Genomic DNA, 21,683 nt, shown 5'->3' on the forward strand with positions numbered 1-21,683 from the left:
TTCTCCTCTAGACGACAGTGAATGTCTGTAAGTTTCACTCTCTGTTTCCAGATAAATGCTGTGCTCATTTCCTCAATGTTTGTCCACTGATCTGCAGTGTATGAGCGTTGCAGCTCTTACATTTGATCACATGGTGTTTTCACCCATCTGTAAATGGGCAGATCTGTGAAAGGGGAGGGAACGACAAGTCTGAGATGAATAGACTTTGAGAAGCCTTGTCTAACCGGTAAATAAAGTATAGGTGGGGTTTGTAAAAGTTGTGCTTCATTCCAGGAAGAGGAGCGGTTTGAGCGTTGCTGTGTGTCTTTAGTCCTCAGTTATAGTCTGTCTTTCAGATTCAGAACTACAGATTTAAACTGGAAGACTTCCAATGTAATATATTACTACCACTACTACTATGATGAGTACACTATAGGTAAACATTAAATTATACCACTTATGTTCATGGAGATACTAAAATGACCTATTTTTTTAAACTTTGTGTTACATTCATTTGGCAGATGCACAAATATCGAAATACATTTATGTATTTTTATATACATGACCCTTTTATTCATTTTGTAGTTTTTTATACAATTAAGCCCATTTATATAAAAACCAAATCCAATTTCAAGTGAACTGTACTCATACAGCACCTTGCATACACATAGAGAGATATTCTCCCACTATGCACCTTGGACATCTACAAAAAGATCTAAAATGAGATCATATCCATTGATGAATTTAAGGGCATTATATTGAATGTGGTGATATGTGGTTACCAGCGTTTTAAGAAGCTGTTCGTCAGTTTTATTGTGAGTTTTTGTATATAATGTTTAATATGTTGTATTTTAATGTGTTGTAATTTTATATGGCCGGCCAGGTCTCTCTTGTTTTTTAATCTCAGTGGGAGTTCTTAGTAGAATAAAGGTAAAATAACACAAATAAAGAGAGAGAGGGGGTTAAAATGAAATGTACCAGAAGTGGCATTTGCTGGCATCCACACTTGACACCAACAGAGACACACCAACACTAGCAACCCCTGAAAGAAAAAACTCTCTAACTCTACCTGCCTGGTAGGCCTAGCCTGTAAAAATAGTATGGAAAGAAATGAAAAATGAAATGAAATGTTTTGTTATATCTGGATTTCCCTTCTCCCTCATTCTGTATAAAGATATGCAAGACAATCATATTTTAAATTATTTTTTTCTATCCAGTTTTATTACAGAGCAATATGCAGCACATAGGCGTGAATTTCTGCATTTCCTTGTAAATTAAAAGACACACAGGTTTAACAATAGATGCACTTTTTGCAATTGTGTAGGGAAAACTGTTGAACATGTGATTGTAGATTGTTTTCATGCTACTTCTTTTTGGTTTGATTTACAGAATAACTTCTCAAAACATTTTGAAAAAATATCATACTAACAAAGATTGAGATATTACTCACTTTTAACAATCTTTTTCGGAAGATGAAATTTACAATTAATTAGATTAATATCTTAGCAAAACATTATATCCATAAAATGAAATGGCTTAAAAGAATATCCTCCTTTTATAAACATTACATTATACAAACTATGAAGATATGAAGATTTAGTACAACTAAAATGACTTTAAAAATAAATTATATTACATTCATTTGGCAGATGCTCAAAAATCCAAACCCAAATAAATTTATACATTTTTACATACATGACTGTTTTATTAATTTTGTAGTTTTTTTTTACATAATCAAGCCCATTCATATAATAACCAAATTCAATTTTTAGTAGAAAAAAAACAGATTTTTCGTCAGGCATTTTGCATTTGCAATATTTTCCATGCACAATATATAGTGAAAATGTTTAGTAGCCCTAATATAACATCAAACTTCAACAAACAAGATTGTTTAATCCCTATATATATAAAAAAGAAAGTATTTATTTTTCGTTTAACACATTCTGCTGAAATATTGTCTTGAAGTGGCAGTAGGCAACAATATTTTGGCATAATTTGGCAAAAATTCCATAATAACCTTTCAGCATAATGTAATTCAAGTGATCTGAGAGAAGGCTACACCTCTGCTCCTCCTCATGGCTCTGTTTACAGGCTTTAGAAAATCTTGCCCGTGACGGCAGACTTTGACCAATCACAGGGCATTTCAGAGAGAGCGTTCCTATTGGCTGTTCCACAAAAGGAGATGCGCGTTCACGTCTGATCTCTGCAGATAGTGAAAGCCTCGGTCAATGACGGAACAACCTACTGAAAAGCTTGCTATTCCAGCATTGGCAGCAACTGCCTACTAGTGATGGCGAGATGAAGCCTCATGAAGCTTTGAAGCTTTCCAGCAAATTGGTTCGGAAAAGGGTTCATTGCTCGAGGCTTCATGTGCTCACGAAACCACCTGGTGGTCAAAGAGTGTAAAACAGACAAATATGATCTTAACCATGTGATAAGATAAGATATTCCTTTATTAGTCCCGCAGTGGGGACATTTGCAGTGTACAGCAGCAAAGGGGATAGTGCAAGAAACAAGATGCATAAGCTAACACAGTAAAAAAGAGCTAAACAAAGTGTAACAAAATATGAACCAAGTATAAAGATTGGAAGTATAAAAATAGGAGTCTATACAGTATTGACAATAAACAGACTATTAACAAAATTGCACAAGTGGAAAATGATATTGCACAGTGAGAATTAAATGAAAATCCACCTGAAAATATCAGGTTATTGTCAGTTTGTCAGTTTTTGGTGTGTAAGTGCTCTACTGGGATCAGTGCTGGTTGTGGTCTACTGGGAACACAGATCTGTGATATACTGTATTTTGCGCCAGTAAAGGCTTTTGGGAATGACTATAAACAATGAAAAAAAATCTATTACCATGTAATCAATTTATATATATATATATATATATATATATATATATATATATATCATATTTAATAAAATGTCTATTTAGTAAGTATATTATGAGTATATAAGATACATGGATAATAAACTGTAATTGTTTTGTGAGTAATGCATCTTATGTGTGCAAACCAATCCTAAATTAATAATTGTATTGTAGTGGAGTGTAATATAATATAATAATTGCAGGAGGGTTAATATTAGTGTTCTGTGTCACTTCTGGAAAGCGGCATTGGTTGAACCAGTGAAGATCTGAAACACTTCATGAACCAGTGGGCGGTACGGCCGGGCAGCGAGGCTTCGGATGTCATCAATGACGTCATTGGTCTAAAACGATACAAGCCTCGATACACGCATCGCAGGAAACTTCCTGGATTACTCGACACACGCTCCGAAGCCTCGGCACAGCACGTAACATCACTACTGCCTACACCTCAAAACAACCCAAAAAAGAAAGACAGACTTTCAAAAAGACAGTCCAAAAGAGAGTCCGACAATAAGCGGAATAAAACACGTGTCAATATCGGCGAAGCGTTTCAGCGGTGGAGAGATCTCCGGGACAGCATCGGCCTCACGTTGGACTCTGAGCTAGCAGTTCTTCTCCTGGACAGGTAAGCTACTAACTTCGTTTTCCTGTAATATCTCAATGTTTTGTACTGATTTGTTTGTAGGTAGCTTTACCGTGAAAGCAGGCGATGAGTAGCCAGGTTGAATGTACGTTAGCCTTCTGCTAACCGTAGCCCGAGGCTTGCTGCGGCTAATTCAAGTCCATGTTTATGTTTATGTAGCTACTGTAGCTGGATCCTTGAATCACAGTCTGTCATCTCAAAGGGCTTTACAGACCCATACGTTTACTAAGAGAAAGAACGGACGGTAATTCCCATAGAATTGCCGCTATATAACGACACATCACAGTCAGTAGTACTCGATACAGTAACCTATATGAGTTACTCATACAGTAACGTTACTCATACAGTAACGTTACTCATACAGTAGCGTTACTCATACAGTAGCGTTACTCATACAGTAACGTTACTCATACAGTAGCGTTACTCATACAGTAACGTTACTCATACAGTAGCGTTACTCATACAGTAGCGTTACTCATACAGTAGCGTTACTCATACAGTAACGTTACTCATACAGTAACGTTACTCATACAGTAGCGTTACTCATACAGTAGCGTTACTCATACAGTAACGTTACTCATACAGTAGCGTTACTCATACAGTAGCGTTACTCATACAGTAACGTTACTCATACAGTAGCGTTACTCATACAGTAACGTTACTCATACAGTAACGTTACTCATACAGTAACCTATATGAGTAGCGTTACTCATACAGTAGCGTTACTCATACAGTAGCGTTACTCATACAGTAACGTTACTCATACAGTAACCTATATGAGTAACGTTAGGTTACTCATATAGCGTAGCGACAAGTCTGAGATGAATAGACTTTGAGCGGTAGGAGCCTTGTCTAACCGGTAAATAAAGTCTAGGTGGGGTTTGTAAAAGTTGTGCTTCATTTAAGGGAGAGGAGAAGTTTGAGAGTTGCTGTGTGTCTTTAGTCCTCAGTTATAGTCTGTCTTTCAGATACAGAACTACAGAATTAAATTGGAAAACTTGCAATGTAATATATTACTACCACTACTACTATTATGAGTACTAATAAGTAAACAATAAATTATACAAATTATGTTCATGGAGATACTAAAATGACCTATTTTTTTAAACTTCGTGTTACATTCATTTGGCAGATGCACAGAAATCCAAATACATTCATGCATTTTTACATACATGACTGTTATATTAATTTTGTAGTTTTTACATAATTAAGCCCATTTATATAAAAAACAAATCCAATTCTAAGTGAACTGTACTCATATAGCACCTTTCATACACATAGAGAGATATTATCCCACTATGCACCTTGGACATCTACAAAAAGATTCAAAATGCACCAACACTAGCAACCCCTGAAAGAAAAAACTCTAACTCTACCTGCCTGGTAGGACTAGCCTGTAAAAATAGTATGGAAAAGAAATGAAAAATGAAATGAAATGATTTGTTATATCTGGATTTCCCTTCTCCATTCTGTATAAAGACAAGACAATCATATCTTAAGTTATTTTTTTCTGTCCAGTTTTATTACAGAGCAATATGCAGCACATAGGCGTGAATTTCTGCATTTCCTCGTAAATTAAAAGACACACCGGTTTAACAATAGATGCACTTTTTGCAATTGTGAAGGGGAAACTATTGAACATGTGATTGTAGATTGTTTTCATGCTAATTCTTTTTTGTTTGATTTACAGAATAATTTCTCATAAACATTTTGAAAAAAATATCATTCTAACAAAGATTGAGATATTACTCACTTTTAACAATCCCAGTTTTTCGGCAGATGAAATTTACAAAATGAATTAGATTAATATCTTAGCAAAACATTATATCCATAAAATGATATGGCTTAAAAGAATATCCCTCTTTTATACTTTTAAAGATACTGATTTTAAAACATATTTGACTATGATTAAAAATTCTAAATTGCCAAAATCTATTAGATTGTTTAGACATTTATTCCAATTTATTGTTGTTGTTTTTATTTATCTTTTCCTTTCCTTACATTGTATTTGTTGTATAATGTATTTTATTTTTATATTATTTTTTATACCGTAAAATATATTTGCTGAATTTTCTGTAATGAAACATGAACATGTTTATGTAACTATTATATTGAACTTTCCAAAAAAAATAAAGTATGAAAAAAAACAGACACACCGGAAGCTGTCTTACTTAATGGCCCGGAAGCAGAATCCCGAGGTGTAACATCTGCTAACTGCATTTTATGTCACAAAGCTAGCTCGTTGTTATAATGTTGTGATACAGGGTTTTAGTTGATTGATGCACTCATGGTAAATAACATCAACACTGAATTAAAACATACTTGTAAGGATGAACAATAAGTTAGTTTAGGAGTGTTTATTGGACAGGACCTAGCTAGAGCTAATTCAACATTACTTAGATCATAACAACATATCTTTAACAACACAAACTGAACACAATAACCTTCATGAAGACAGGATTTATTACAGGGCTTTTGTGTTAGACTGCATTAGTTTTAGCTAGATGTACCTTTTATTAACTGGTAACTGAATGTACATGACTGGTTGACCTCTTCTAGCCTGATATTCAGACTATTACCTTTTAATTTCACTTCATTTGAATCACTCAACACATTTGAGATATGAGTTGTGATTTAGAGGTTAAGACCTTTTCAGTGCATCTTCCTTTAGACTCACTCAGCAATTTTCAACTGGGAGGTAACCGTCAGCTTTTGGCAAAGAAAAGTAGAGTTGTTATTAGAAATAAGAGATAATCTTCAATTGATAGTTTCTGTTATATTTCCTTTTTTTTCATTATTGTTTTTTGAGTGATTTTCTTCTCTCACCATCATCAGCATTAAATCAACACATGGTCTGTTGTCGGTAGATGATGATTTAAAAAAGATATTACCTCACATTTTGAGTGTTTTTGAGACGACGTGAAGCCCAGTTATTCCTAAAGTGTGATTGGTGAAGCCTGTAAAGCTTTCTATAAGTCCCATTTTATTCCTGCATGATTGTTGTGGAATGTTCAAAAGTTGTGTAATAAATCTGAAAGTAAAACATTCTGCTGAAATATTGTCTTGAACATGATTTTCATTTACAAATAAAAAGACCCCAACATTTTACGAATTTAAAATCATTCAAAAATTGTGTTGTTTCTGGTGAAATCCACCAGAAAGGGAAAGTTATTTTACTGCCTTCATTAATCTCCCTGTGTGTTACCAAAATATCTTGAAAACTGATTGATTAGAAAGAAATTAAGTAGGAAAAGGACAGAATTTTCTTTTGATACTCGGACAGTGAAATGAAGAATATAGAATATAGATTAGTCAACAATTTATTTATTTATTTGTAGGATTTACAACATTGATTTTAATTAATGTATCCAAATAATTGTTATCATGAAAGTACATTTGAATTCTTTCTTAAAAAAAAATTATTACTAAACTATTTTTCAAAAGGTTACATTTAAAATGATAACAGTTTTCTGGTACTCGTACTTTTCTGGGTACATTAAAATAAAAGTTGCTATTTTAACAGCAGCACAGTATGCAGAAAGTAAACATTACATTATACAAACTATGAAGATGTGAAGATTTAGTACAACTAAAAATATTTTAAAAATAAATCATATTACATTCATTTGGCAGATGCTCAAAAATCCAAACCCAAATACATTTATACATTATTACATACATGACTGTTTTATTAATTTTGTAGTTTTTACATAATTAAGCCCATTAATATAATAACCAAATTCAATTTTAAGTAGAACAAAAACTGATTTTTAGTCAGACATTTTGCACATGCAAAGTCAACAATTTATTTATTTAGGCTATTTATTTATAGGATTTTGAACATTAATTTTTTATATATTTTTTTAACCATGTAAAGACACTTGAATTCACTCTTAAAAAGATGATTAGCTATTTTTCAGAAGGATACGTTAAAAATTAGACCAGTTTTTCCTGTACTTTTTGGGTACATTTTAAAAAATAGATGATGTGATTTTGCAATATCAGTACAGACAGCAGTATGTAGAGTACTAAAAAGTAAACATTAAAAAATGTTTACCATTATATTACATTAATTTTGCATATGCAATATTTTCCATGCACAGTATATAAGGAAAATGTTAAGTAAATATAACATAAGAATCAAATTTCAACAAACAATCTCTATGTAGCAAATAAAATCATTTCATTGAATTAAAATACAATACAAAAGTCCCACCCACTATGTTTGATCTCTGCAGTGCAGACACATCTCAACATTTACTGTACAGAGATGAATCACTCATTAAACTCCTGTCTACTTGAGCTCACACAGCTCAGCAGCGTCTCCATCATTTCTTGGAAGCCAAAATCCAGCATAGAGAGGCTGAGTGAACGTGGTCTGGACTCTGTGGAGGAGAGTCATGGTTTCAGAGACGCTGTAGTAAGACAGAGTACCTGCCCTGTGATCCAGGTAAACTCCTATTCTGGAGGACTGAGGGCCTGAGACGGAAGTAGAAATATTGTTGTGTTTGAATATATAACTACTACTGTCACAGTCTAATGACCAAGATTTGTCATTACATCCAAATCCACATTCTTCTCTTGTGCCTGTTCTGCTAATATCCTTGTATGCAACTGCTATACAAACTTTCCCGCTCCGTTTCACCTCCCAGTAACAGCGTCCAGTCAGACCCTCTCTACTCAGGACCTGCCACCTTTCATCAAATCTGTCTTGGTGATCCAAATATAACTGTTTTCCTTTCATTATTGTTGCTTTTCTGTCCCTGTCACTCAATGACAAATGGTTGTGTGCTGTATTTGGATCCAGTGTGATTTGAGAAGAATATTTCATAAACTCAGCTCTGGTTCTGGGCTCTGCTTGTAAAACATCCACTTCAGTCACTGCCAGAGAGATCTTTCCCCACTCCTCACTCAGAACAGCCTGCAGTTTATCTCTGGCCTCTGACACCGCCGCTGTCACATCCTTAAAGGAGTACAGAGGACAGATATCAATGCTGGGAACGTCTTTAGATTCGCTCAGACGTGACAGCGAGGGGTAGTTGTTTAGGAAATGGAGGTGATCCTCTGTGTGTGAGAGCGTCTCCAGCTCAGTGTCTTTCCTCCGCAGCTCAGTGATCTCCTGCTGCAGCTTCTCCTCAAGCTCTTTAGCTCGACTCACTTGAGTTGTCTGCTGGGATCTGATCTGCTGCTTCACTTCGGAGCTTCTTTTCTTAATGAGACGGATCAGCTCAGTGAAGATCTTCTCACTGTCTCTCACAGCTTCATCAGCAGAAAGATTGATAGCCTCCACCCTCTGCTGAAGCACCTTCACGTCTTTCTCTCTGTCCTGGACTCTCTGTTGGATTTCTTGCCGACTCGCCCCGAGCTCCTTCTGCTTCTCAGCCCTCTCTGCTGCAGCGGAGACGGTGTCATGACCTTTATGATCATCCATGGAGCAGAGATAGCAGATGCACTTCTGATCAGTGCGGCAGAAAATCTTCATCACCTCGTCATGCTGAGAGCAGATGTTCTCCTGGAGCTTTAAAGTGGCCTCAACCAGCTTGTGTTTCTTTAATGGAGCTACATTGTAGTGAGGCTGAAGGTGCTGCTCACAGTAAGAGGCCATACACACCAGACAGGACTTGAGGGCTTTCACCTTCATTCCAGAGCAGTAATCACAGGCCACGTCTCCAGGTCCAGCAGAGGAATGATCAGGTGAAGCAGCTTGAAGTCCTGCTTTCTTCAGTTCCTCCACAACCTCTGCTAACATGGTATTTTTCACCAGGACAGGCCTCGGTGTGAAGCTCTGCCTGCACTGAGGGCAGCTGTGTGTCTTCTTCTCATGCTCCTCACCCCAGTAGTCTTTAATACAGCTCATGCAGTAGCTGTGCCCACAGGGAATAGTCACCGGATCCCTTAGAAGATCCAGACAGATTGAACAGCTCAGTTTGTCTCGATCCAGAATCACTTGCTGCGCCATTTCTCTTCTAGACGACAGTGAATGTCTGTACGTTTCACTCTCTGTTACCAGATAAATGCTGTGCTCATTTCCTCAATGTTTGTCCACTGATCTGCAGTGTATGAGCGTTCCAGCTCTTACATTTGATCACATGGTGTTTGCACCCATCTGTAAACGGGCAGATCTGTGAAAGGGGAGGGAACGACAAGTCTGAGATGAATAGACTTTGAGCGGGAAGAGCCTTGCCTTGCCAGTAAAGAAAGTCTGGGTGGGGGGTTTGTGAAAGTTGTGCTTCATTTCAGGAAGAGCAGCGGTTTGAGAGTTGCTGTGTGTCTTTAGTCCTCAGTTATAGTCTGTCTTTCAGATTCAGAACTACAGAATTAAAATGGAAGACTTGCAATGTAATATATTACTACCACTACTACTATGATGAGTACTAATAAGTAAACATTAAATTATACAAATTATGTTCATGGAGATACTAAAATGACCTATTTTTTTTAAACTTTGTGTTACATTCATTTGGCGGATGCACAAAAATCGAAATCCATTTATATATTTTTATATACATGACCCTTTTATTCATTTTGTAGTTTTTTATATAATTAAGCCCATTTATATAAAAAACAAATCCAATTGTAAGTGAACTGTACTCATATAGCACCTTGCATACACATAGAGAGAGATTCTCCCACGATGCACCTTGGACATCTACAAAAAGATCTAAAATGAGATCATATCCATTGATGAATTTAAGGGCATCATATTGAACGTGGTGATATGTGGTTGCCAGCATGTTAAACAGCTGTTCGTCAGTTTTCTTGTGAATTTTTGTATATAATGTTGAATATGTTTCTATTTTAATGTGTTGTAATTTTATATGGATGTCCAGGTCTCACTTGTTAAAGAGATTTTTGATCTCAGTGGGAGTTCCTGGTAAAATAAAGGTAAAATAAAGTAAATGAAGAGAGAGAGGGGGTTAAAATGAAATGTACCAGAAGTTGCATTTGCTGGCATCCACACTTGACACCAACAGAGAAAAGCTGCCTGTTTTTTTCCTGCTGCTGGTAATTAGTTGGGGGATACCAACAACACCAAATAACCTATTTAAATAGATACTGATTCATATAAATAATTCAACACACATGAATCAGTTTAACTACACAAAAAAAGTATTTCTGCCTGAAAACCAATACAGGTCATTTGACGTTATGCTGTACGAATCATTGAATTAAATATCAATTAATCACACAAGGTAACAGAATTCCTGGCTTTCTTTACACTTTTTAATAAGCCTACAATATTTTAACTAACGTTCATATTTATTTTTCTCTCCAACTCTACCTGCCTGGTAGGACTGGTCTGTAAAAATAGTATGGAAAAGAAATGAAAAATTAAATGAAATGATTTGTTATATCTGGATTTCCCTTCTCCCTCATTCTGTATAAAGACAAGACAATCATATTTTAAGTTACTTTTTCTATCCAGTTTTATTACAGAGCAATATGCAGCACATAGGCGTGAATTTCTGCATTTCCTTGTAAATTAAAGACACACCGGTTTAACAATAGATGCACTTTTTGCAATTGTGAAGGGAAAACTGTTGAACATGTGATTGTAGATTGTTTTCATGCTACTTCTTTTTGGTTTGATTTACAGAATAACTTCTCTGTCATGTTATCACCTGGGCAGTTGAGTAGTTTCCCTGTGTTTCCTGTTTCCCTGTCCTTTTGTCTCCTGTGTGTTTTACCCTGTCAGTCTGGTCTGTCTGTCTGGAAGGAGGTGTGGCCATCTCCTCCTCCCTCTCCTGGGCGGTGGTTGCTGGAGCAGCTGACACTAATCATCAATCAAGACACACTCTGCAGTATATCAACCCTGGTCTTCCTGCGATTCATCGCCAGATCGTTATCGTCGCCACAGTGTGTGGTATACTTACCTGCCAGCTGCCTCCACTTCCTGCGATACCTACCTGCTCACTCTCCAACATCATTGCTTCTCCTCGGATCACAGTGGACTGGAAACACCATCGGGAGGAACACTGGAACCCCATTCCCCATGCTCCTCGCTTCCTTGAAGACTTCCAGTCTTTAATCCCAGCCACGTTGGACTCTGAGAAACCTTGCCCTGTCCACCATTTAAATGTATTATTTATTAATAAATTCTCATTGTTACAACTTTAAACCTTGACTAGTGTGTGCTGCTTTTGGGTCCACGTTTTGTTTCACCAGAACATAACATTTGGAAAAAAATATCATTCTAACAAAGATTGAGGTATTATTCACTTTTAACAATCCCAGTGTTTCGGCAGAAGAAATTTACTAAATGAATTTGATTAATATTTTAGCAAAATATATCCATAAAATGATATGGCTTAAAAAAAATCCTCCTTTTATAAACATTACATTATACAAAATCTGAAGATTTAGTACAACTAAGATTATTTTAAAAATAAATTATATTACATTCATTTGGCAGATGCTCAAAAATCCAAACCCAAATACATTTACACATTTTTACATACATGACTTTTTATTAATTTTGTAGTTTTTTTTTTTTACATAATCAAGCCCATTTATATAATAACCAAATTCAATTTTAAGTAGAAAAAAAGATTTTTCGTCAGACATTTTGCATATGCAATATTTTCCATGCACAGAATATAGTGAAAATGTTTAGGATCCTAAATATAACATCAAACTTCAACAAACAAGATTGTTTAATCCCTATATATATAAAAAAGAAAGTATTTATTTTTCATTTAACACATTCTGCTGAAATATTGTCTTGACATGTTTTCTGTTGCAAAAAAAGCCAACATTTTTAAGGCTTATTTGTCTTCATTAATCTCCCCGTGTGTTTGTCTGTTACCAAAATAAACCTTGAAAAAAAACTGATTAGTTGGACAGAAATTTATTTGGAAAACAACAGATTTTTGTGAAAGGAAGAATATAGAGTTTGACAAGTCAACAATTTATTTATTTAGGCTATTTATTTGTCGGATTTTTAACATTAACTTTTTATATTTTTTTTTAACCATGTAAAGACACTTGAATTCACTCTTAAAAAGATGATTAGCTATTTTTCAGAATTTTTTTTATTTTTTCAAAAAAAGGTGATGTGATTTTGCAATATCAGTACAGACATCAGTGTGTAGAGTACTAAAAAGTAAACATTACTCTTTTTTAAAATCTATATTACATTCATTTTGCATATGCAATATTTTCCATGCACAGTATATAAGGAAAATGTTTATTAAATATAACATAAGAATCAAATTTCAACAAATAATCTCTATGTAGCAAATGAAAAAAAGTTTAATCATTTCATTGAATTAAATAGAATAAAAAAGTCCCACCCACTATGTTTGATCTCTGCAGTGCAGACACACCTCAACATTTACTGTACAGACATGAATCACTCATTAAACTCTTGTCTACTTGAGCTCACACAGCTCAGCAGTGTCTCCAAAATAAATATTTGGAAACCAAAGTCCAGGATAGAGAGGCTGAGTGAACGTGGTCTGGACTCTGTGGAGGAGAGTCATGGTTTTAGAGACGCTGTAGTAAGACAGAGTACCTGCTCTGTGATCCAGGTAAACTCCTATTCTGGAGGACTGAGGGCCTGAGACGGAAGTACAAATATTGTTGTGTCTGAATGTATAACTACTACTGTTACATTCTAATGACCAAGATTTGTCATTACATCCAAATCCACATTCTTCTCTGGTGCCTGTTCTTCTAATATCCTTGTATGCAACTGCTATACGAATGATCCCACTCCATTTCACCTCCCAGTAACAGCGTCCAGTCAGACCCTCTCTACTCAGGACCTGCCTCCATTCACAAAATCTGTCTTGGTGATCCAAATATAACTGTGTTCCTTGCGTGAATGTTGCTTTTCTGTCCCTGTCACTCAATGACAACCAGATGTGTGCTGTATTTGGATCCAGTGTGATTTGACAAGAATATTTCATAAACTCAGCTGTGGTTCTGGGCTCTGCTTGTAAAACATCCACTTCAGTCACTGCCAGAGAGATCTTTCCCCACTCCTCACTCAGAACAGCCTGCAGTTTATCTCTGACCTCTGACACCGCCGCTGTCACATCCTCAAAGGAGTACAGAGGACAGATATCAATGCTGGGAACGTCTTTAGATTCACTCAGACGTGACAGCGAGGGGTAGTTGTTTAGGAAATGGAGGTGATCCTCTGTGTGTGAGAGCGTCTCCAGCTCAGTGTCTTTCCTCCGCAGCTCAGTGATCTCCTGCTGCAGCTTCTCCTCAAGCTCTTTAGCTCGACTCACTTGAGTTGTCTGCTGGGATCTGATCTGCTGCTTCACTTCGGAGCTTCTTTTCTTAATGAGACGGATCAGCTCAGTGAAGATCTTCTCACTGTCTCTCACAGCTTCATCAGCAGAAAGATTGATAGCCTCCACCCTCTGCTGAAGCACCTTCACGTCTTTCTCTCTGTCCTGGACTCTCTGTTGGGCTTTCACCTTCATCCCAGAGCAGTAATCACAGGCCACGTCTCTAGGTCCAGCAGAGGAATGATCAGGTGAAGCAGCTTGAAGTCCTGCTTTCTTCAGTTCCTCCACAACCTCTGCTAACATGATATTTTTCACCAGGACAGGCCTCGGTGTGAAGCTCTGCCTGCACTGAGGGCAGCTGTGTGTCTTCGTCTCATGCTCCTCACCCCAGTAGTCTTTAATACAGCTCATGCAGTAGCTGTGCCCACAGGGAATAGCCACCGGATCCTTTAGAAGATCCAGACAGATTGAACAGCTCAGTTTGTCTCGATCCAGAATCACTTGCTGCGCCATTTCTCCTCTAGACGACAGTGAGTGTCTGTACGTTTCACTGTTTCCAGATAAATGCTGTGCTCATTTCCTCAATGTTTGTCCACTGATCTGCAGTGTGTGAGCGTTCCAGCTCTTACATCTGATCACATGGTGTTTGCACCCATCTGTAAACGGGCAGATCTGTGAAAGGGGAGGGAACGACAACTCTGAACTGAATAGACTTTGAGCGGGAGGAGCCTCGCCTTGCCAGTAAATAAAGTCTGGGTGGGGTTTGTAAAAGTTGTGCTTCATTCCAGGAAGAGGAGCGGTTTGAGCGTTGCTGTGTGTCTTTAGTCCTCAGTTATAGTCTGTCTTTCAGATTCAGAACTACAGAATTAAACTGGAAGACTTCCAATGTAATATATTACCACTACTACTATGATGAATACTAATAAGTAAACATTAAATTATACAAATTATGTTCATGGAGATACTAAAATGAACTATTTTCTTAAACTTTGTGTTACATTCATTTGGCAGATGTGTTGTGCCCCTTAAACAGGGGAAATAGTGAGAGAGAAGGATGAATGAATCACACGCAGCTCTTCCCTTCACTCGTCTCTGTATTGAGTTACATTTGAAATGTAATGCAATGTAAACAAAACTCATACATTTAAACATCTGAACTCAGTTTCTGGACCACAGTAATCATGGCTTAATTACATTTTTAACTTTCTCTAAACCATTTAAATTATCTTTTTAACTGCTTCTAAATGTTCTTAATTTAAATACAGCATGAAGTCTCTCTTATGAAATGTATTTTAACCTTTTAGCTTTTTAACTTTTTTAGACACATGAATTCACCTTTAAATGTTATAAAATCAACAACTGCATACACATATATGAATGTAACAGCCTAGCTTAAATGCCGACGACAAAGTAAACAGACTCTACGACGGGACCACGATGCATCCGACAGCTAGCTTACATAGCAACAGCGTTAGCTAGAAACTTTCAAACACAATACAGAGTACAAAATGTGCACTTTTCCTCTCTAATGAACAACAACGACGTATAACGAATTCTTAACAACATGTGTTTACAACGTTATAGTGCTTTGTGGACGTTATTTACCTTAAACAGGGGAAATAGTGAGAGAGAAGGATGAATGAATCACACGCAGCTCTTCCCTTCACTCGTCTCTGTATTGAGTGAGGAAGAGGAGCGCGATCCCCCTACTGGAGCCCCGAGGCATTACCAACAGATCAACGCAAAATCAACCCACACACACAAGGATCTGCATCACCTATCTGCATTATTCCTCTTTCTGTTTCACTGCATATGTGCTGCATAGTCTCTACAGTGACCAGTGTTGATGCATATTTACATCCAAAAATTAAATGACATGTCCTGAAAATGATACAGTAATAACTGAGACAACAAAGAAATTAGCTTTTCTCTAAATAAATGAATTATGCCTGAAAAATTAATTATTCTTGCCTGTCACAGATGCACAAAAATCCAAATCCATTTATGTATTTTTACCTACATGACTCTTTTATTCATTTTGTAGTTTTTTATATAATTAAGCCCATTTATATAAAAACCAAATCCAATTGTAAGTGAACTGTACTCATATAGCACCTTGCATACACATAGAGAGAGATTCTCCCACTATGCACCTTGGACATCTACAAAAAGATCTAAAATTAGATCATATCCATTGATGAATTTAAGGGCATTGTATTGAATGTGGTGATATGTGGTTACCAGCGTGTTAAACAGCTGTTCTTCTGTTTTATTGTGATGTTTTGTATATAATGTTGAATATGTTGTATTTAATGTGTTGTAATTGTCTCTCTTGTTTTTTTTATCTCAATGGGAGTTCTTAGTAGAATAAAGGTAAAATAACATAAATAAAGAGAGAGAGGGGGTTAAAATGAAATGTACCAGAAGTGGTATTTGCTGGCATCCACACTTGACACCAACAGAGACACACCAACACTAGCAACCCCTGAAAGAAAAAACTCTCTAACTCTACCTGCCTGGTAGGCCTAGCCTGTAAAAATAGTATGGAAAAGAAATGAAAAATGAAATGATTTGTTATATCTGGATTTCCCTTCTCCCTCATTCTGTATAAAGACAAGACAATCATATTGTAAGTTATTTTTTTCTGTCCAGTTTTATTACAGAGCAATATGCAGCACATAGGCGTGAATTTCTGCATTTCCTCTTAAATTAAAAGACACACCGGTTTAACAATAGATGCACTTTTTGCAACTGTGAAGGGGAAACTATTTAACATGTGTTTGTAGATTGTTTTCATGCTACTTCTTTTTGGTTTGATTTACAGAATAACTTCTCAAAACATTTTGAAAAAATATCATTCTAACAAAGATTGAGATATTACTCACTTTTAACAATCTTTTTCGGAAGATGAAATTTATAATGAATTAGATTACTCTCTTAGCAAAACATTATATCCATAAAATGATATGGCTTAAAAGAATATCCCTCTTTTATACTTTTAAAGATACTGATTTTAAAACATATTTGACTATGATTGAAAATTCTAAATTGGCAAAAACTATTAGATTGTTTAGACATTTATTCCAATTTGTTGTTGTTGTTTTTATTTATCTTTTCCTTTCCTTACATTGTATTTGTTGTATAATGTATTTTATTTTTATATTATTTTTTATACCGTAAAATATATTTGCTGAATTTTTTGTAATGAAACATGAACATATTTATGTAACTATTATATTGAACTTTCCAAAAAAATAAAGTATGAAAAAAAACAGACACACCGGAAGCTGTCTTACTTAATGGCCCGGAAGCAGAATCCCGAGGTGTAACATCGTCTAACTGCATTTTATGTCACAAAGCTAGCTCGTTGTTATAATGTTGTGATACAGGGTTTTAGTTGATTGATGCACTCATGGTAAATAATATCAACACTGAATTAAAACATACTTGTAAGGATGAACAATAAGTTAGTTTAGGAGTGTTTATTGGACAGGACCTAGCTAGAGCTAATTCAACATTACTTAGATCATAACAACACATCTTAAACAACACAAACTGAACACAATAACCTTCACGAAGACAGGATTTATTACAGGGCTTTTGTGTTAGACTGCATTAGTTTTAGCTAGATGTACCTTTTATTAACTGGTAACTGAATGTACATGACTGGTTGACCTCTTCTAGCCTGATATTCAGACTATTACCTTTTAATTTCACTTCATTTGAATCACTCAACACATTTGAGATATGAGTTGTGATTTAGAGGTCTAGACCTTTTCAGTGCATCTTCCTTTAGACTCACTCAGCGATTTTCAACTGGAAGGTAACCGTCAGCTTTTGGCAAAGAAAAGTAGAGTTGTTATTAGAAATAAGAGATAATCTTCAATTGATAGTTTCTGTTATATTTCCTTTTTTTTCATTATTGTTTTTTGAGTGATTTTCTTCTCTCACCATCATCAGCATTAAATCAACACATGGTCTGTTGTCGGTAGATGATGATTTAAAAAAGATATTACCTCACATTTTGAGTGTTTTTGAGACGACGTGCAGCCCAGTTATTCCTAAAGTGTGACTGGCGAAGCCTGTAAAGCTTTCTATAATTCCCATTTTATTCCTGCATGATTGTTGTGGAATGTTCAAAAGTTGTGTAATAAATCTGAAAGTAAAACATTCTGCTGAAATATTGTCTTGAACATGATTTTCATTTGCAAAAAAAAGACCCCAACATTTTACAAATTTAAAATCATTCCAAAATTGTGTTGTTTCTGGTGAAATCCACCAGAAAGTGGAAGTTATTTTATTGCCTTCATTAATCTCCCTGTGTGTTTGTCTGTTACCAAAATATCTTGAAAACTGATTGATTAGAAAGAAATGAAGTAGGAAAAGGACACATTTTTTTTGTTGATACTCGGACAGTGAAATGAAGAATATAGAATATAGATTAGTCAACAATTTATTTATTTATTTGTAGGATTTTTAACATTTATTTTCATTAATGTATCAAAATAATTGTTATCATGAAAGTACATTTGAATTCTTTCTTTAAAAAAAAGATTACCAAACTATTTTTCAAAAGGTTACATTTAAAATGATCCCAGTTTTCTGGTACTCGTACTTTTCTGGGTACATTAAAATAAAAGTTGCCTATTTTAACAGCAGCACAGTATGCAGAAAATAAACATTACATTATACAAATTATGAAGATATGAAGATTTAGTACCACTAAAATTATTTTAAAGAGAAATTATATTACATTCATTTGGCAGATGCTCAAAAATCCAAACCATCCAAATACATTTATACATTTTTACATACATGACTGTTTAATTCACTTTGTAGTTTTTACATAATTAAGCCCTTGTATATAATAACCAAATTCAACTTTGAGTAGTACAAAAACATATTTTTCGTCAGACATTTTGCATATGCAATACTTTCCATGCACAGTATATACTGAAAATGTTTAGTAGCCTAAATATAACATCAAACTTCAAGAAACAAGATTGTTTAATCCTTATATATATAAAAAAGAAAGTATTTATTTTTCATTTAACACATTCTGCTGAAATATTGTCTTGATATGTTTTCTGTTGCAAAAAAAGCCAAAGTTTTGGAGCTTATTTGTCTTCATTAATCTCCCCGTGTGTTTGTCTGTTACCAAAATATCTTGAAAAAAACTGATTAGTTTGACAGAAATTTAGTTGGAAAACAACAGATTTTTGTGAAAGGAAGAATATAGAGCGTATTGTCAGTGCAATTTTTAAAAAGAATATAAGTTTGCTGATATAATGGTAACAAGTCAATAATTTATTTAGGGTATTTATTTGTCGGATTTTGTACATTAACTTTTAATATTTTTTTTTTAACCATGTAAAGACGCTTGAATTCACTCTTAAAAAGATGATTAGCTATTTTTCAGAAGGGGTTACATTTACAAAAAAAGGTGATGTGATTTTACAATATCAGCACAGACAGCAGTATGTAGAGTACTAAAAAGTAAACATTAGTCTTTTTTAACTTTATATTACATTAATTTTGGATATACAATATTGTCCATGCACAGTATATAAGGAACATGTTTAGTAAATATAACATAAGAATCAAATTTCAACAAACAATCTCTATGTAGCAAATAAAATCATTTCATTGAATTAAAATAGAAGAAAAAAGTCCCATCCACTATGTTTGATCTCTGCAGTGCAGACACACCTCAACATTTACTGTACAGAGATGAATCACTCATTAAACTCTTGTCTACTTGAGCTCACACAGCTCAGCAGTGCCTCCATCACCATATCGAAACCAAAATCCAGCATAGAGAGGCTGAGTGAACGTGGTCTGGACTCTGTGGAGGAGAGTCATGGTTCCAGAGATGCTGTAGTAAGACAGAGTACCTGCTCTGTGATCCAGGTAAACTCCTATTCTGGAGGACTGAGGGCCTGAGACGGAAGTAGAAATATTGTTGTGAAGGAATATATAACTACTACTGTCACATTCTAATGACCAAGATTTGTCATTTAATCCAAATCCACATTCATTAAAGATGCCTTTTCTTCTAATATCCTTGTATGCAACTGCTATACAAACTCTCCCACTCCGTTTCACCTCCCAGTAACAGCGTCCAGTCAGACCCTCTCTACTCAGGACCTGACTACATATATCAAATCTGTCTTGGTGATCCAAATATAACTGGTTTCCTATCATTACTGTTGCTTTTCTGTCCCTGTCACTCAATGACAAACGTTTGTATGCTGTATTTGGATCCAGTGTGATTTGACAAGAATATTTCATAAACTCAGCTCTGGTTCTGGGCTCTGCTTGTAAAACATCCACTTCAGTCACTGCCAGAGAGATCTTTCCCCACTCCTCACTCAGAACAGCCTGCAGTTTATCTCTGACCTCTGACACCGCCGCTGTCACATCCTCAAAGGAGCGCAGAGGACAGATATCAATGCTGGGAACGTCTTTAGATTCGCTCAGACGTGACAGCGAGGGGTAGTTGTTTAGGAAATGGAGGTGATCCTCTGTGTGTGAGAGCGTCTCCAGCTCAGTGTCTTTCCTCCGCAGCTCAGTGATCTCCTGCTGCAGCTTCTCCTCAAGCTCTTTAGCTCGACTCACTTGAGTTGTCTGCTGGGATCTGATCTGCTGCTTCACTTCGGAGCTTCTTTTCTTAATGAGACGGATCAGCTCAGTGAAGATCTTCTCACTGTCTCTCACAGCTTCATCAGCAGAAAGATTGATAGCCTCCACCCTCTGCTGAAGCACCTTCACGTCTTTCTCTCTGTCCTGGACTCTCTGTTGGACTTCTTGCTGACTCGCCCCGAGCTCCTTCTGCCTCTCAGCCCTCTCTGCTGCAGCGGAGACTGTGTCATGACCTTTATGATCATCCATGGAGCAGAGATAGCAGATGCACTTCTGATCAGTGCGGCAGAAAATCTTCATCACCTCGTCATGCTGAGAGCAGATGTTCTCCTGGAGCTTTAAAGTGGCCTCAACCAGCTTGTGTTTCTTTAATGGAGCTAAATTGTAGTGAGGCTGGAGGTGCTGCTCACAGTAAGAGGCCATACACACCAGACAGGACTTGAGGGCTTTCACCTTCATCCCAGAGCAGTAATCACAGGTCACGTCTCCAGGTCCAGCAGAGGAATGATCAGGTGAAGCAGCTTGAAGTCCTGCTTTCTTCACATCCTCCACAAACTCTGCTAATATGGTATTTTTCACCAGGACAGGTCTCGGTGTGAAGCTCTGCCTGCACTGAGGGCAGCTGTGTGTCTTCGTCTCATGCTCCTCACCCCAGTAGTCTTTAATACAGCTCATGCAGTAGCTGTGCCCACAGGGAATAGCCACCGGATCCTTTAGAAGATCCAGACAGATTGAACAGCTCAGTTTGTCTCGATCCAGAATCACTTGCTGCGCCATTTCTCCCCTAGACGACAGTGAATGTCTGTAAGTTTCACTCTCTGTTACCAGATAAATGCTGTGCTCATTTCCTCAATGTTTGTCCACTGATCTGCAGTGTATGAGCGTTGCAGCTCTTACATTTGATCACATGGTGTTTGCACCCATCTGTAAACGGGCAGATCTGTGAAAGGGGAGGGAATGACAAGTCTGAGCTGTATAGACTTTGAGCGGGAGGAGCCTTGCCTTGCCAGTAAATAAAGTCTGGGTGGGGTTTGTGAAAGTTGTGCTTCATTTCAGGAAGTGGAGCAGTTTGAGAGTTTCTGTGTGTCTTTAGTCCTCAGTTATAGTCTGTCTTTCAGATACAGATGTAATATATTACTACCACTACTACTATGATGAGTACTAATAAGTAAACATTAAATTAGACAAATTATGTTCATGGAGATACTAAAATGACCTATTTTCTTAAACTTTGTTTTATATTCATTTGGCAGATGCACAAAAATCCCAATCCATTTATGTATTTTTACATACATGACTCTTTT

General features: G+C 36.2%; 3 protein-coding genes across 3 annotated transcripts; all 3 read right to left on the bottom strand.

Annotated features, from left to right (window-relative positions):
* Positions 1-7,470: 7,470 nt before the first annotated feature.
* Positions 7,471-9,476, bottom strand: LOC141752948 (tripartite motif-containing protein 16-like). The gene has a single exon (XM_074611234.1). It carries the CDS (start codon positions 9,453-9,455, stop codon positions 7,791-7,793), a length of 1,665 nt encoding a protein of 554 aa, XP_074467335.1. The 5' UTR covers positions 9,456-9,476; the 3' UTR covers positions 7,471-7,790.
* Positions 9,477-12,747: 3,271 nt separating this feature from the next.
* Positions 12,748-14,173, bottom strand: LOC141752951 (tripartite motif-containing protein 16-like protein). The gene has a single exon (XM_074611237.1). The coding sequence runs from the start codon at positions 14,146-14,148 to the stop codon at positions 12,868-12,870; it is 1,281 nt and encodes a 426-aa protein (XP_074467338.1). The 5' UTR covers positions 14,149-14,173; the 3' UTR covers positions 12,748-12,867.
* A 4,579-nt stretch (positions 14,174-18,752) lies between these two features.
* LOC141752950 (tripartite motif-containing protein 16-like) lies at positions 18,753-21,176 on the bottom strand. The gene has a single exon (XM_074611236.1). The coding sequence runs from the start codon at positions 21,154-21,156 to the stop codon at positions 19,492-19,494; it is 1,665 nt and encodes a 554-aa protein (XP_074467337.1). The 5' UTR covers positions 21,157-21,176; the 3' UTR covers positions 18,753-19,491.
* Positions 21,177-21,683: the final 507 nt, after the last annotated feature.

This window comes from Sebastes fasciatus, chromosome 16, assembly GCF_043250625.1.
Source record: "Sebastes fasciatus isolate fSebFas1 chromosome 16, fSebFas1.pri, whole genome shotgun sequence".
Taxonomy (NCBI): Eukaryota; Metazoa; Chordata; class Actinopteri; order Perciformes; family Sebastidae; genus Sebastes; species Sebastes fasciatus.

Bases quoted from the DNA above. Each gene is read 5' to 3' on its own strand.
- LOC141752948 (XM_074611234.1), bottom strand. From the start codon at position 9,455: ATGGCGCAGCAAGTGATTCTGGATCGAGACAAACTGAGCTGTTCAATC.
- LOC141752951 (XM_074611237.1), bottom strand. From the start codon at position 14,148: ATGAGCTGTATTAAAGACTACTGGGGTGAGGAGCATGAGACGAAGACA.
- LOC141752950 (XM_074611236.1), bottom strand. From the start codon at position 21,156: ATGGCGCAGCAAGTGATTCTGGATCGAGACAAACTGAGCTGTTCAATC.